The sequence below is a fragment of the Harpia harpyja genome, chromosome 4, assembly GCF_026419915.1.
Source record: "Harpia harpyja isolate bHarHar1 chromosome 4, bHarHar1 primary haplotype, whole genome shotgun sequence".
In the NCBI taxonomy this organism is placed as follows: Eukaryota; Metazoa; Chordata; class Aves; order Accipitriformes; family Accipitridae; genus Harpia; species Harpia harpyja.
In genome coordinates, this window is record NC_068943.1 from 4,975,313 (window position 1) to 4,993,043 (window position 17,731).

A 17,731-nucleotide genomic window follows, 5' to 3' on the forward strand; every position below is an offset into this window, starting at 1 on the left:
TCACATCAGTTACACATAAAATACATGTTTTTATTTAGGAAAGTACTTAAGCATAGGCAGAATTTTTAGTAAGTGAGTAGTCTCACTGATATTAGCAATACTACTGATACATATATTGTAAAACCAATGTCAAATATTCAGAAATCACAACTCAAGTTCCAAAAAGTCACTAGCAAGATTGTCTTAAAATCATAAGGGTTTAAAAAACAACCAACCAACCAACCAACCAACAACCTCCTCCCCCCAACTTTCCTTCACAATTTCTAAGCCTTAGGGACATTCTTTTGGATTTTGAAGTGGTAGTTTACATACAGGTTAAAAGCTTATTTTACTACTATGAAAGCTGACATTCCCCAAAAATCTTTTGACTCCTTGAGCTAGGACTTCAAGAAACACTGACAAGAAAAAGAAGAAAAAGAAAAGAAATCAAAAGCGTTGGTAACACTTTCTGCATCTTTACAAACTTTCCTGAAAAAGAGCTGTAGTTATCCATATAATCCAAAAAAGACCCTGTAGTACTGGTGCTTTAATTTTGAGTATCAGGTCTTGAAATTTTATCCTGGTCAATTTTTTTTTTTTTTTTTTGCATCTTTTATATAGCAAAACCTTTTTTTTTTTGCTGCAGTTTTTAGAACATAAGAATCAGTAATGTGCAATTTGATCCAGCTGTAGAATAAAGAGCTTTATAGCACTTTGTTACATGGGTAGGTGTGTATATGGGACCTTTGCTGACAGGTAAAACAGGATCCATGGAAGTGCCCTAGTGTGGTGCTCAAGCCTGAGCTAAAAAGCCCAGCTCATGAAGTAGGCAGAGCAAGCCCAGCTCTATACCGAGCAGCCCAGTCTATCTGCAGAGCAACACGCATAGGGTGTTTAATGGGATTTCTTGATGGTGTGGTCAATGATACTGGGTAACCAGCTGAAACGACATTTTGGCCCACTGTATCACTGGCGCATACGCTCAGCCTTAGCTGAAGAGCCAATGGCAGTTCAAGCTCCAACCAGGCACACTGATTTCAAACACAAAGGCTCAAATACCAGTTGCAATTAAAGACAAGACACCAGCAGGAAACCTTTAAATAATCTACATTCTCGGATTTATTTAAATTTTCTTAGTTATTTCCTCTAAAAATTACGTTTCTTGCTACTGAAAATGATAAAAATATGTTCCCCTGTGATCATACAATATTTCCACAAAACTAAAGACTTAAATAAAATAAAATTAAAAAAAAAAAAAAATCAATGAGAAGGCTACATTTAAAAGATACTGTTAGGGATACCCCCTTTTTGCGTCAATTTTTCAAGTCAGAAATGCACTGTGAAGCAGTATGTTACCAGGCATTTGGGTGAAAACAAGCTCAAGATGAAAAAATAGCAGAGTTTTTTTAAAGTACTATTAATGCTATTGTGAGTGCGCTAGATTTTACTTTACACAAAAACAATATTCAAAACAGTAACACATCATTTAATTATTTCTTAATTTTCATAATTCTAGTAAGTTTTGCTTTCAGTATAGCTTTTCATAAATTCTAAATTTAAAAGAATGAATTAAAAAAGTGATTTCAGTTATTGCAAATAATTAACTTTTATCTATCCTGAACTCCAATTTAAATATTGCTTGGCTATAAATCAACAGCATAAAAAACAATTAATGCATAACTTTCATATATTTTTTTAGATTATCCAAACTCAGTCCTATTAGACTGACTCTCTTCTGTGTCACCAAAGGAATACCATAAGACATTTAACTAGATATAAGTAGACTTACCTGAATCACCATTTATAATTATACAATTACAAAGAATTCAAAGCATATCATACTTTGACATTGACTAAAGATCTACATAAGACTAAATGTAGATGACTGGAGGATGTCCAGACTAACCGGAGGATGAAGAAGGACGCATGGCAGGACATGAATGTGGAGGTAACTGCATACTACATTATCAGGTTCTGATCAAAGATTCTCTTCGAGAAAGTCAGCATGTATTCAATACTAACTTTAAGTATGTAGAAGGGATGATATTTTAAGTGTCAATACTGCACTGTGTGTGTAGAGTAATACAAATGCTTCTGCATACCCTTCAAAACTTTTTTTTAAAACAACAAAAAGAATTCAGTAAGGATTGTTCAAAATCACTCAAGAAAGATGTGGAAGAAGAGTAATAACAACAAGAAAAATCAACGAGTCTTAGGTCTGATCAGATATTAACTACCTAATGTTACTTTTAAAACAAGAACTAAAAAAATGAAAGTCTGGTTTAAATATTTTGCTTCCCAGCCGAACACATCTTATCCTGTAAATGCCGATTCTAAAGAATAGGAACTCACTATAGAAAAACACCTCAGCTGAATGAATAACAGAAAGGGTGAATGAAGTTCTTAAGAAACTGAACTCAAAACAATCCAAAGTATGCTCGAGAGCATTTAACAACAGATACCTGTAGTCTGTGTAAAACCAAGTCAGCAATTTCAAAGAAATATGAATAAGAACTAAAGCATTCAAAAATCAGAACTGAAATTAAAACCAAGCACTCAACACTGTCTGAACTTTCTATCTTAACCTTAAGCCTTTAAAGTACATGCTCTAGATTACAGATTCTCTACAGTTTTCCAATATCTGAAATATAAGAAGCGCAACTTTTCATACAACCCGAGACAAGGAAATCACAGAGCCGCACAGAAACAATGCAGAAAGCTGTTGCATTTGGCTTAGTGAAATCTGCAAAGTAAACAGGGTTTTAGAAACTTCAGCATTTGTAAGGTTAAGACAATTTCAATTTCCTAAGGTTTGAACTGAACTTTACACAAATTCAAGGCAGCTCACAGAAGATTTGGGGTATTCCAAATTTTGAACTTTATGCAACAGAGGTCACCTTGCAAACAAATAAACAAATGACCCTAGGTAAGAAGAAAGAGGCTACAACACTAAAATCACAGAAAGGGTCTGAAAGATACCTTTCCCCTATGAAATATAGCCCTAGCTACAAGGTTAGCAGAAACCCTGGCATGTGATCTGTACGACGACAACATTATACTAATGAGTGGAGGGAACTGCATGTCCCAGTGGGCATCTCTCATCTGCTGGTACCAACCTGAGCTTACTTCTTAAAGCAGGTATGGTGTAGCTATGATTGAGCAAGCCTTGACATGCCCCTCAAATTTCAATCCTGCAAGAGTATAGCAATGAGAAATGTAAGCTGAGAACCCAAGAGACTTTAAAGGGGGGGTGGGGGAAGAAAAGGCGAGAGAAGATGGGTTGATATGTATGTGTCCAATGAAACACTCAAGTGGATACCATTTTCTAAGGTGTTTTAACTGTTTTAAAGAAAAAAATAGTAGGGAAACTGCTTCTGGCCTTCACTAAGCTGAGTCATATGCGTTACATGGAAGCACTTCTGTAAACAACTGTTGAAAGAATTTCTGGCTTAAAAGTCAAATGCAAATAGGCTGTATGACTTCCATGATACATCTGCAACTCTAATATGAAGTTTCCTAATTTTATGACATAAAAAACACCCTATCATAAGAAACAAATCTGGACTGTATGTACCAAGTATGGTATATTCCTGGCAAAACAAATCACAAGAAACTAAATTAGTCTCATAAATCATAAGAATAACAACATTACAGATTACTGATTACATCAGATTTGTGAATTTGTTTACAGTCTACTTTTTAAATTCTCCCCTTTTTGTAAATAAGCATCGTGTATTAAACAGCATGTTTTACAACACAGCAGCAACTGAAATTACCAGGCCCATACTGACATAACAAAAGAATGGTAATTGAGAGGCACTCCACTTCCATCGGGAGAGTAAAGAAGCTGCCTTTAAGAGTGTATTCCTATGTTGATTCAAAATTAGAGAACTAGGAAGATATACCTCATGGCAAAGACAGACACAGTAGACCTTTTGTATTCCAATAACAAAACACATGCTGTCATCTCCGTAACTGAGAAAGATCCAGCATCAAACTACAAATTGTCTAAAATTCCCTATCACCAGGCACATTACATCAATGCCTACCTGCATACATGAGACTCATACACACACGCAAACACATTTCTGTAATGATGGCATGGCTCAAAACCACTGAAAACAAGAATTCAAGGCAGTACAGTTCCCAGTTGCTCTACACCCTGCCTGGAATTTACAGGGAAGTCTTAACAGCATTAGATGAACAGCAAGGATGAACACAGAAATCCATCTCCAGTGCCACATATTGTACCTGGAAAGTCAGATCCCATTTAGTCTAAGAGTGTTCATTACATGTCAAAATATAAATTGTGAGAATTTATATTAATGTTAACCGGGAACATGGTGGAGAAAGTGGAAACTGACAACAATTCAGAAATTGTGCCAGCACCATCCATTTTAATACTCCACATAAGCAGAAGTGCAACAAAAGCTAAATTGCAGAACAGCTTCATATACAGTCATATGGGGGTCTAAGTGATCATTAGAGCTAAAAATACAGACAGTGAAGTCTCTAACAGGCAATGAACTAGTGACTAAGTATCACATCTAGCTGACTTGATGTTCATGCATTTACTCAGCCGTTTTGTACAAATACATGAAAATTTGATTCAACAAAGATATAATATTGTCGTGGTTTAACCCCAGCCAGCAACTAAACACCACGCAGCCGCTCACTCACTCCCCCCCACCCAGTGGGATGGGGGAGAAAATCGGGAAAAGAAGCAAAACCCATGGGTTGAGATAAGAACGGTTTAATAGAACAGAAAAGAAGAAACTAATAATGATAATGATAACACTAATAAAATGACAACAGTAATAATGAAAGGATTGGAATGTACAAATGATGCGCAGTGCAATTGCTCACCACCCACCGACCGACACCCAGCCAGTCCCCCAGCGGCGATTCCCCACCCCCACTTCCCAGTTCCTATACTGGATGGGACGTCACACGGTATGGAATACACCGTTGGCCAGTTTGGGTCAGGTGCCCTGGCTGTGTCCTGTGCCAACTTCTTGTGCCCCTCCAGCTTTCTCGCTGGCTGGGCATGAGAAGCTGAAAAATCCTTAACTTTAGTGTAAACACTACTGAGCAACAACTGAAAACATCAGTGTTATCAACATTCTTCGCATACTGAACTCAAAACATAGCACTGTACCAGCTACTAGAAGACAGTTAACTCTATCCCAGCTGAAACCAGGACAAATACGTTAGAAAACATCAAGAGCAGTAAGAATTACAAACATACATAGGTTGTTGGAATGTCTTAACATTGATTTGACAACCTACGTATTTCTGTAATTGTACGTATACATACGTTATCAAGTATCTACACTTGCAGTGCTAAAAGGTACCTTTATAGTGTTTCATATCCCTCTTCAGATTATTTAATATACTGTGAAATTTTACTCCTATATCAAGTTTTCTCAAAAGATCCCAAATTATCATTGCTAACAGAGGAGAAAAAGAGACTTCTTATTCACAGGAGTGTGACACATATGCTGTGCAAAAAATGGCTGAAATTCCCAACACAAACTTCTTTCCAGATTGTAGCACTTATTACAAAATGGTAGAGTGCAGCTCTCCGCTTGCTGCAGAAAAAATTGAGACTGAAAACACATCATCATTGATGATGACTTAATTTATGCTGATTGAAGCAATATGAAAACTTCGAATGATTTTTTTAAGCCTTCCTGTGACACAGAGAAAGCTCAGTTTATTCCTATGGACTTATACCTATGTAAAACACAGTGTCAACCTGCAATTAAAAAAAAGTTCATTTATGAAAAAGAATCCTAAGAATGTTGCATTATACAACTGAATAAAACTGTACATTAAAAGGGAATCAAAATAAGAACCACATAATATATTATGAAAAAAAACCCCCACAACCAAACCTATTTGAGCCATTCTTTATAAGTCTGTATAACCAAGTACACGTACAGTTCCTGCCACCAGGAAAGAGGGAGTTAAATTGCCTTTCCTTTTCTTTCCTTTCCTTTCCTTCCCTCCTAATGAACACCTGTTCAAAAGGAAGGGCTATTAAAAGAGCCAGAAGAGTAACAGGAAGGGTAGTGTGTTTGGAGGAAGTCACAGATCCTTAGGTGGGCACAGAGGCTTGGGCTGATCTGCAGGACAGTGAAATTCTGGTTTGTTAGTTGCACTGTATTCATCGATATTTAAGGTCAGACCGAATTGCTTAGCAGACTTCATTATTTACTGCTCCGTCACTCCTGTTAGTTATCCTGTGAGCTCACAGAATATTTTGGAACAGTCAACGCAAATGCTAAGAGACCAAACTACTGAGTTATAGCAGCATTATGTGAAGTGTCCACATGCATTTCACTCTGAGCTCACCATAAATTCAAATTAGTAGGTTCTAAATAGCAAGGCCACAATTTAAGTTCTTAAGATTGCATCAACTTAATAATGACTTTCTTTGGAAGAGGTGGCACTTTCACTGTTTGAAAAGCAGACAGTATTTTGGGTGAAGAAATCAGAGTCTGAGCTCCTAATTTCTAAGTCTGTAAAATTTTAAAAGAAGCTTATCAGTATCTAACAACCTGTTTTAGCACTAAGTGCCTTAGTACCAAGAACAGAGTGAGAAAGGAAAAAGATAGACCACACCGACTTTATCTGACTGGTGTGAAGAAAGTGATTTTGCACCCTTACTGCCGTTACCATAGTGAGAAACGGCTACACTACAGATGTCCTATGAGAACAGCAAAACATGAAAAATCCTCACAGCAAAGTTGTTAAAAGTTGCTTTTTGGAATAAAAGCTTGAGGCTTGCTGAAAACTGAAAAAAACCCCCAACCAATAGGGTAAACATTTCCAGCATTTCCTCAATAGTCTCATTTGTAGTGGGTCTAAAGCTATATCCATAGCAATAAAATTAATTCAGAGAGCAGTGGCACCCTGCAAATATTAACCAGCTCTTTTGTTGTCTGTCAGTTTATCACCCGCCAGCTAGTGCTTTACACCTTTGGAAGTTGAAGACGAAAACTTTCTACTTACTGTCACAAATAAAAATATTACTCAGTAATTTCAGTTCTTTTTGAGTCCAAATATACTGCACTGATTGTATACATAACAGAGCGGTTTAAGCAACACATGATTTTTAAAACAGTAAGACTTACCAATCCACTTAAGGCTAAAATCCAGATGTAGGAACCAGAGGTTAAGAGCTAGAAGACAAGAGCAGTGATTTAAAATTTTAATTTTACAAAGCTGTTGTTGTCTGAACTACTATGTTGCAATATTATATAGGCTATGTACTTATCATGACAATGGGAGAAGTCAGACACTTATCTCCATGAAAATTCAGTTTAACATTAAAAAAAGATGTATTCCAGCAGCAGAAGTGGAAAAAACACAGGGATCCAACAATTGTTCTCCTTCTACAGAACAATACATTTTATTTTCATATAGCATACTAAGTATAACAGGATGTCAGTTATAGGCTGCACAGAAAAACAAGTCTGAAAGATAGACTGAAGCAAAGGAAATGACTCAGCAGCAATAGAAGAGTTCCAAGCAGGGCAGGCAGTGCAAGTGAAGCTCTCAGATGTGCAGTCACAGAGAGACTAAGCATGAGCATCAAAATTAAAGAAATAAAGTTCTCACCCAGCAGCCTATTTGTCGACATAAAATCCAGAAATAGGTTGGAGTGAATTTTTAAGAAAATCCTGATAAGCCAACAGGGCAGCCCATTGTTTCTAGTAACGTGATTAATCACCTGGAAAAGGTTATTACCAACTGGAAAAATAGGCTGAAAATTAGACTAATGCTGGTTACTAAAATAGTTCTGCAAGATGCTGACTGAATCATGAGAACACCTTCCCTCTAGACTTCTGACTATGGAAAGAGTGACTTGAGATAAGGGCAGAGTTTACAGAGGAGGAGAAGGCAAATGACTTTTCCCTCCGCCTCTGTGTGATGGCAGCAACCGTTCGGTACACAGCAGGGAAAGATCCAGCGAAGATACAGTGATTAGTAACAGCAGTGATCTGTACCGAAGGTGGTGTGTGTATGAAAGCAAAAGGCAAAGGACACGATGAAAAAGAGCTCAGACAATATCATGGCTTGCCCAAAGACCGGAATAATAGTGGTATTCATGGGTTTGGAAGAGAGGAAACAAGATTTCTGAAAGATCAAGAAAATAAGGTGTTGGAGCAGAAGTTGAAGGAATCCAAAGGCTGAACAGCAAAAGGGATGAATGAAATGTTCAGGTGGAGCACAAGCCAATATTCTGAAACTGACCATTCATTCTAAAATACTCACTACCACGCTTCACATAACTACGGTGCTTTCCGTTGCTAGTGCTAGAGCTATTTTTGAGTCCCTGTAATATATAAAAATGAGTATAATTTCTCCTAAGTTTGCACATCTCCTGTTTCATAATTCAGGTTGTGACATGAGTGTCCGTTCATTTCTAGGCTGCTGGGGGTTTTTTGTTGTTGTTGGTTTTGAACAATTATTGCCTTTCTGTACCAAGTACCTATATTTTTCCACTCAAATTTAACATAATACTACATGATATTGCTATGCTCTACATTACACTATTTTAAATTATCTGTCACATGGTAATGCTCAATATACAAATAATATTAATTTATATAAAAGTGGAATTCAGCCAAAACCTTGATTATTTACTGACAGTCTTACCATAGAAAAATACTGTATTCTATAGCTTTGTTTGAGCTCTAACAGACAAGGGGAAAATAAACAAAATCAAGAATACAAGCAAATTAGAAAGGTAAAAAGATACATATGCCTTATCATCAGGTTTTGTTTTCATCTGGTTTTGTCTAGTTCATTTTGTTGACCAAAAAAAAAAAATTGTAGAATTGTCTATTATATTATATTATATATATATTATATATGTCCTGTGCAAGACAATCAAGACAGAAGACAATGGAAGAACAGATCACTTGCCCACCACTTCAGCATGTAGAAATGCATACTAGCAACACACGTTTTTCAATATTTTAGTTGATGGGACAGTCACTAGCTAAACATATGTGGAATCATACATGCGGAAGCATCAAAATTTCATAGATGAACATGCAGAAATACTAATTACTACATTAGTAATTCATTAAAAGATGAACAAGCAAGTACATACCATACCTGTAAACCCAGTATGTAGACCAGTGTCTTGTTTGTGATAGAAAAGTGGCCTAATACTTGTGCCACCTGCACTCTTGGAATGGAGGAATAAAATGGTACAAACAGTGCAAACACAGGACCCAAGCTGCAAAAAGAAAGATATAGATGGTTAATAAGAATGATATTAGCAACAGTAGTGCAAAACAATAAAAAAGGAATTAATCCTAAGTACATAACAATCAAAATATAATAACCACCTTGCAAACAAAGGTGTTCCTTGGGAACCAACGATTAGATAACTTGCAGCATTCAGGATAATAGATTCATTAGCAAATATGAAGAAAAGGTGGCAAAAAGCATCTTATTTCCAAATGTTTAGGATTGGAAGCAGCAGAGAAGGCAACATATTTAGTCTAATAGCAGACTTTCTACGAAACACAGCACACAAAGAACAGCAGTAGTCTCCTGCATCAGAACAAAACCTCTTTGATTCAAATGGACAAATGGTGAGGATTATACCTTTCCCAAAGGTTATGGAAACGACTTCACTTATGAAATTAAGCTCCTATTATTTGCCCAGGCTGTGTTACAGGATTGCCAATAGACTGCAGGATCTAAGACGGGAATATCAACAGTTTGATTTAACTTCCCTATGCCAGCGACTTCCACGGCCCTACAAATAACTAACTTTCTTTAGGGTCCTCACCTTAATCACAGCACAAGATGTTTATTAAGTTTCTAAACCCTCACTGGAAGCAGTTTCAGAAATTTAAGACTCAAGCACCTTTTACAATGACCAGTACCTAGATTGAACTTGTGAACATAAACTAGCGCATCTCATCCATATACCCAGATACAAAACCTGTGTTCCTCATAATAAAACACCCAGAAAACTGAACGATGTATTAATGACAACACAAGAGGCCACAGCAGAACCAATGCCAAAGGCATGAATGTGGGAGATTGTAGAACAAAAATACTTCCTAGGATAGAGAAGGGGAACAAAAAAGGTCGCTTCAGGTGCACATCTCCCCCAGCTGAATCCTTGCCCGTGGTTCTGTGTTGTCTTGTGTCTGAGAGGTGTGGGATGCTGCACGGGGTAATTTTTCACTGCTCACCAGCTTATCAAAACTTTCAGGAGTTGCAGTTTCCACAGGCCTTTACATGAAAGGGATCTTAGCTGGAATTCTGCAAATAGCACAAACCAGGACCTAAATAACTTGAAGTGTTCACTCAAAAATACATTTCCCTTCTGGAGGAACTATTGATAGGAATAATACTATGTGAAATGACTATCTGAATATCAAAACTTACATTTCCTGAATAACTGCCAAATGCAACACCCACAGCTATGAAAAAAAACCCCTTCAAATATTATTTTTACCCATTTAATGGGCTGTGGCTTAAAAGCATTTCATTATAATTTTGTTATATCTGAAGTTCAGCTTGCTGAAAAGCTTCCTCTCTGAGGACTTAACTACAGCTTAATTATAGAAACATTTTTAGTACCATCCGTTTAACACACAGTCAGATGCACTTGAATGTATAGAGAATGCTAACTCAGGAACTACTGAAAAATGTTCAATTTTGCATATAATCCTTCTTACATAAACAGAAAACACCTGTATAAACACACACAACACATTCTTAAAATAAATTTAAATTATTTAAGTTGTAGGAGTCTATAGGCAGAGCTATAAGAGTGCCACATAGAAAAGTAATTCATCAGAAGTGCTTCCATTGTGGACAATATTCACTGAAGTAAACCAGATTTTATAAGTGAAGAGAGATGAAAAACAAAGAAAAAAGATCTTTTCCCTTCTTAGAAAAGTAATTTAAAATGATTTCTTTCTACTTTTACCAAATGACCTGAGGGAGCACCAAAATTGTGGTGTGCTTTTCAGGTTTTATTCCTCCTGTGATAAATAGTGACTCAGAAACAGAGATTTCACATGCAAGAGTGCACTCAATCGTAAGATGGGAAAGTACAAAAAGGAATTTCCCATGACTGCAAGTGCATTTTAAAAAGAGATTAGAGAATGTTGAAAGGTTCCTTAAATGTTAAAATTCACCATTAATGTAAACAGAGACCACAGAAAACACCACCCCAGTCGAGGGTAGTGACGTGTGTAATTCAAAGTCCAGTGTCTGACACTGCTCAGTATCTGAAAATCTAGAGGAGCTAGAGGAAACCTAGTGATGGACCTTTTCTCCTAAAACAGTAAGTTCGTAGGCACCACAGACATATGCCTCCAAAGACAACAGGTGGGTTTTTTTAGACAGAGTTCACATCTAGTATAAATAGGTATTACACAAATATTCAGGAATCATTTTTTAAAATGTCAAAACTAGTGCCCTTCAAAATATTTTGTGAAACTCATTTGTACAGGTGACTCCAGTGTGTGAAAATTTATTCTGATTACTTTTAAACTTTTGCCCTCAACCTTCATTATGTAATTCTGTACTTTTACCTTGAAAATTTCAATTAATCTTTTCTGTTGCCTTCAGAATTTTCTATACATCACTCACGCCTTGTTTTAGAATATCTATAAGGAGATGCTGCTTATCTACAACGAGTCTGTCAGAGGAGTTACCTACGTAACAATACTAGAATATGACTGACATAGTCAGGGACAACAAAAGGACAGCTATGGAAAACGTGGACCCATTGCCCGGTGGAAAAAGGGACCTAGTGACAAAGGACATGAAAAAAGCCAAGGCACTTGATGCCTTTTTCACCTCAATTTTCCCTGGTTAGTTTTGCCCTCGGGCCTCCCAGGTCCCCAAGCCTCCTGCGAGACTGGAGCAACACCTGCCCTAAAGGAAGACAGTTAGGAAGCTCTTGAGCCCAGCTGGCCATACTGGAGTCAACGGGACCAGATGGGATGTAACTCAGGGCGCTGAGGGAGATGGCCCATGTTATCATCACCGAAACATCATGTTGATCAGGGCAGGTTCCCGATGACTGGAAAAATGCAAATGTCACACCCATCTTCAATGAGGGCAAGAAGAGGATTCAGGTAGCTACAAGCCTCACTTCTGTCCCTGGGAAAGTCATAGAGCAAATCTCCTAGAAGCCATTGCCAGCCACACGACAGACAGATTGCTAATATCCCGTATGGATTTACCAAGGGTGACTCTGGCGCTGTGGACAAGGGAGGGGAAGGCAGCGAATGTTGTACGCTCTGCCTTTAGGATGGCCTTTGACTCAGCCTCCTCTTGCGTCCATGAAGAAAAACTGGGGAGATATGGACCGGATAAGTAGATTAGAAGGAAACTGGGTGCACTGCTGGACTCAAAGGCTTTTGACCAGCAGTACAAAGCCCAAGCGGCAGCCAGTTATCAGCAGCTTCCCCCAGGGATTCAACACTGGGGCCAACACTATTTACTGTCTTTATTAACAAGCTGGATGATGGGACAGAGTGCACCCTCGGCGAGTTGGTGAATGGCATCAAGTTGGAGGGAGCAGTCAACGCTTGGGAGAGCAGGGCCTCATTCAGCTGTTCCTTGATGGGCTGGAGAAATGGGCTGACAGGAACCTGACGGAGTTCAACAAAACTAACTGCGGAGTCTTCCACCTGCCTCGGAATAACCCTGTGCAACAGTATAGACTGGCTAGAAAACAGATTTGCAGACAAGGAGCTAGAGAATCCTTCGAATGTTAATCAGCAGTTCGCCCTTGCAGGAAAGGTCAATCGCACACAGGACTGCATTACCAAGCGCGTAGTCACCAGGCCAAGAGAAGTGATTGCTCAGCACTTCTGAGCCTGAACCTGAATCGTGGTGTCCACTTTTGGGCTCCTCGCTTCAAGAAAGGCGCTGATATACTGGAACAAGTCCAGCTGTGGGTAATAATGGTCCAGTACTGTAGCAGGTTGCCCGGAGCTAGAATCTCCATCCTCAGAGATACAGCCTGGACACACAGCCCTAAGTAACCTGTTCTCGTTGGACATGCTTTGAACCCAGGGTTGAAATAGATGACTGCCAGCGGCCCTGCCAAACCTAAGCTACTCTATTCTTCTGTGAATAATCAAAGCCCTGTTCCCGAAGCTCATGATCATTGGAGGAATTTCTGTTCCTGTATTTCAGTAGGCAGGTACAAACATCCATCCATGTACTGCAAATAAAAGGGCTGGTTCTTTTAATTATGTTAATTAATTGTTTGGTAACATACAGTCAGATTAAACATCTACAAGTGGAGAACATACTCTTATTGAAGGACTACTTCAATTCTCTCTTTTCCTTCACTTCACTCTTTTCCTCTTATTTTTGCTTTTCCCCTCATCCTTTTTAAGCTCCTTTCCTCTACTTTCCCATACTTTCTCTCCTATTCCAGAGACCTTTGTCCCAGCCCTTTGTTTATTACTTTATGAGAATATCAGGAACATCAGGAACATTTCAAGCGCCATGATTAACTTCTGCTAGAAACTTGAGATGTCTGTGTGCAAAGAAAGGCCATATACACAAATGCATGCTGACTCTAAACTGAGTTTATGCCCACTTCATGTTCAGGAAGTTAATTTCAGTCATGAGTTAGAAAATAAAACTTTCAAACAAAACAGAAAGCTCTAAACCCCAAAAGATTAAATTCTAGAGTTGGAACACTCTATATGGACACCATATCCATCCCAAAGGTGTACTGTAATAGCAGGCTCTACAACAATTATATCCTCATTTCAAAGAGCATGTTAAATTTCAACATTTGCAGTGAAAAAGAAACACAGCAGACCAGACGGGAACATTCTACATCGTATGAGGTGATGAGATTGGTTTTGCAGAGAAAAAAAAACAAAACAACAACTTGAAGAAACAATAACCTTGAAAAAAATAAACCAGAGACGTAGAAACTACTGGCAGAGAAGAAAGAATCAGGGGCAAGTACTTCTCATAAGAGAAACACGCTACTTAAATTTTAAAATGGTGAATATTAAATGCAGATTAAAATAAAACATTTTAACATCAGTAAATATATGCACAAAATACAGAAAAAATGGTTCTAAAATGTATGAACAAACAGGTAGAAAGCTAAATGTTACTTCTGCAAAAATATCTGCTGTTGTTAATGGAAGTTCTGCGGGATTAAACTTGCAGAAATAACCTGTTATTTTATTCAGAATGAGTCACTACACTTACCAACTGTGGTGCTGTATTTTTCTTCATTTAAGTTCTTCATAAAAACATTAACGTGACAAATTCACAACCACGTATTTTGGGGGGAACTAAAAATATCAGTTGTAAAAGCAGCTGCAGATAATACAGAGCATGTAAACAGCGTGCTTGTAATTACGTATATTATGTAATATGTACTTATGTAATTATGAAGTTACTAAGTTACTTCAGTGCTCTGTGTTCCTATAGACTGTCCAGACACTGCCATATTACACTTAAGATGCCAGCCTTCATTCTGAAAATGTTAAACATTCTTAGTAACGTTCCTTAAAATGAGGTAGCTCCCTGGAATATGACCACCCTTGATAGTTGGGATCCTCTGCCTGATGGAGCCCAGGACTCAAAGGAACCATTTATTGCACCCAACCCTTCCACTACAGGGGAGCAGGACATCCCAGTGCCTGAGGCCTCTCAATACCAGCAAAAGCATTAGGGTACGTTACCCAATACTCATGTATCTAACTGCCAGTATTTCACAGGAATGCAGGAAGAAAGCAGAAAAAAAAAACAACCAACCAAGACAAAATGTGAAGTTGTGCATCTTGAGGAGAAAATAAAGGTTCCTCCCGTCCACGGATATCTCAGCAGAATTACTGCAACTTTGGGTTCATTAAAATATGAGACCAACCAACCAACCGAATGCTTTACAATCCCTTCATGAAGACAGCAGTCAGACACCCACATCTCCTAAAATCCTGGCATTTATTTTTTCATGCCAAGACCATCCAACAATTTATTTTGTAAACTGCTCAGCTCCATTGTAAACCAGTTTCGAGTTCCCCTCCTTTCCCATTGGTGAGCTAATATAGACCTCTCCTCTTCTGCTGACTAGAATCTTTCTTCCAATTTCAGTTTAATTTATTCCTCATTAATAAGATGCTAACATATGTAATCATTATTCTTTAGCTTTTTCTAGAAAGATCAGTTAATCCTATCTCCCCTCAACCTTTGTTGTGCAAAGCTGACTTACAGTACCTGACCATTTCTAATCTACCAGGCTGCTGCAATACACAACATAAAATTTCTTCAGCTAGGCATTCACAATGTACTGCCCTCAGGGAAGCAATTACTGCAGACCATCAAAGAATTATTCAGGTACACCACTGTGAAGATAATGTCTATTTTTATTTTTTAAATCAAGGCCCCTGTCCTTTATTTAAATATGATTAGCATGCTGCCATTCATGCGAACGCCAAAGTATGGAGATACAGACGAAACCGATGGAGCGGTATAGGAATGGCTGGCCAAATCCTGTGCCACAAATGAGTACAGTATCACAGGGACAACTGTTTACCCTTAACTGATAAGTTATTAATGTCAGCTAGGTGTTACAGAGTTAGTTACCCATGCTTACCCACTAACAGTTGCTGCTCTGCATCAGATGTCTGCAGCAAGTGATTGATGATAAGAGCTTACCGGGTAGCTTTGCTTTCATGTCTGATCCTATTAACCAAACCAGAGTTTGAGTTCAGCAAGAGAGAGGAGCTTGCACCTTTCTAAAAGGCAGGGGCTCCCAGTGAATCCTATACGCGGCTAAATCTGGCACAGAAACTGGAGCTAGGCAGAAGACATGAAGGTGTGAAGAAACGTTGAAGGGATTTAGATGGCAGAGTATTTTGTTGAGGAGGTGCAGTTTAACAGCTGTATTGAAATTTTTAGTGTCCTAAATTCATTTAGACTTGGGTGCTTAATTTCTTCTTCTTCATCTAGATTAACCTAACACATTTTATTTGGCCTCCACAGAGTTACTGTGACTCACTGGTGAGTCATCATTTACTGTTCCTCTAACTCAAATCACTTGAGAAATCATGTTTGTCCTCAAAAAACCACAGAATTCAGCTACAGGTTAGTTCTAGACACCTGACATGTCTCCCAGAAAAGAAAAGGAGTTAATTTTAGAAGGAAAGGCAGTTTTGCAGTTAAGAAACAGGCTGGCTGGATTCATTTTCTGGTTGATCCATAAACACCCTGTGTAATTCAGAAGTCATTTCTTACCTTGGGTAGTAGCTCGCTAGATATGGAATTGTGAAGTTAAATTCAGTACCATTTGTAAACTGCTCAAATAGAGTAGGGACTAAGTAAGCAGACAGAAAATAAATCATCACAGGCATCACAACATACTGGTCAAAATATTAACTGCACTCCTTTGATGTCACCACCTCTGAAAGTAACAAATTAGTATATTAATTTACACGTTACTCTCCTTGCATGCCAAAAGCAAAACAGTAAGCTTTTGCACACAAACAGTAACACCAAACATATATCACGCTTTCTGAAGCACATAATTTCTTGGTTTAAATGTTCAAATCCTGGGACAGTCAAACAGATATTGGAGAAACAGCAGCTGTGTAAGAACAGAAAACAAATAGCTAGAAGGATAAATAGCAAGTGAAAGAATGCAACCTCTATCATTTAGTTCAAGCAATTAACATCACATCATGCTAGGCTGGGTTGGTAGCTAATACATCAGTGTGACTCAACGGGTACAATCTAGTAATGTATCTTAATCAAAGGAAGGCAATATTTTATCAGATCTGAGCAGGAAACACATATTGGCATTATTTTATAATGGTAAGACTATACTGAAATAAACATTTCCTTTAATATGAAGCTGTGGTACTAACATCAGCCCTTGAGCGAAGACTACTACATGCCTGTGTATCTCAAGATTTCCCATTTCTACTACATATTTTTGCTGCTGGACAGGGAACCACACTGCAGTATAACTTTATGTACATATGAAGCAAGCTCCCTGTGCAATTTCCCTTTAAATAGTCTTTAATTCTCATTACATCATTTAAAGAGATTCTACTCTGTGATGAAGCTGAATAATTAAAAAATAATTCAAAAACAAGAAAGTAAAAAAAAAACAGAATAAGACCAGTAAGTTCTCTCAAAGACTTTCTGAATCTCGTGTTAAAAGATAAATGCCCCATAAAAACCGAGGAGTTGAAAGCCCTAGACTGAGCCCTTCAGCTCCCTGGCATCTAAGGGGAATCAAGCCATGTCTGCACTGGGAGTTCAGCACCTGAAAAATCAGTGTACAGTGCCAACTAAATGCTCCAAGTAGGCACAAAACTAGCTCACAAGGCTCTACTTCGTTCTGCTATAGCAAAAACATTTTCCGTAAGACAAGGTACATTTAGTAAAGTTTAACTTTGTGTCATTAGATCTGCATTGACTTTAGGCTTTCTGATGAGATGGACATGCTAGTTGAGATCATATATCTGCACACCTCCAACACTACAATGTCAGCAAAGGCTTATACCGTGAACACAGCCCTAACGTTTGGAAAGAGGCATTCTACCCACCATGGGTTGGACACATCATCATGCCTACTTGCTGGTTCTTTAAAATCAGGCCACTAAATGAGGCCACTTTAAAGACAAATAGTCCTTTGCAGTCATGAACGATCAGTATGAGTTCTGGGGGAAAATCCCAGGTAACTCTCAACCACAGCCTCTAACAGCAA

The 17,731-nt window shown here is 38.1% G+C and overlaps 1 protein-coding gene across 1 annotated transcript in view; it reads right to left on the reverse strand.

Moving 5' to 3' along the window:
* The window catches only part of UBAC2 (UBA domain containing 2), a 106,996-nt gene that overhangs the window by 30,751 nt on the left and 58,514 nt on the right, over window positions 1-17,731 (reverse strand). The window contains exons 5-6 of the mRNA XM_052785712.1: window positions 9,112-9,235; window positions 7,119-7,166 (exon numbers count right to left, since the gene is read on the reverse strand). Of these exons, the coding sequence (XP_052641672.1) occupies window positions 7,119-7,166; window positions 9,112-9,235 (172 nt within the window). The remainder of the gene's footprint in view (window positions 1-7,118; window positions 7,167-9,111; window positions 9,236-17,731) is intronic.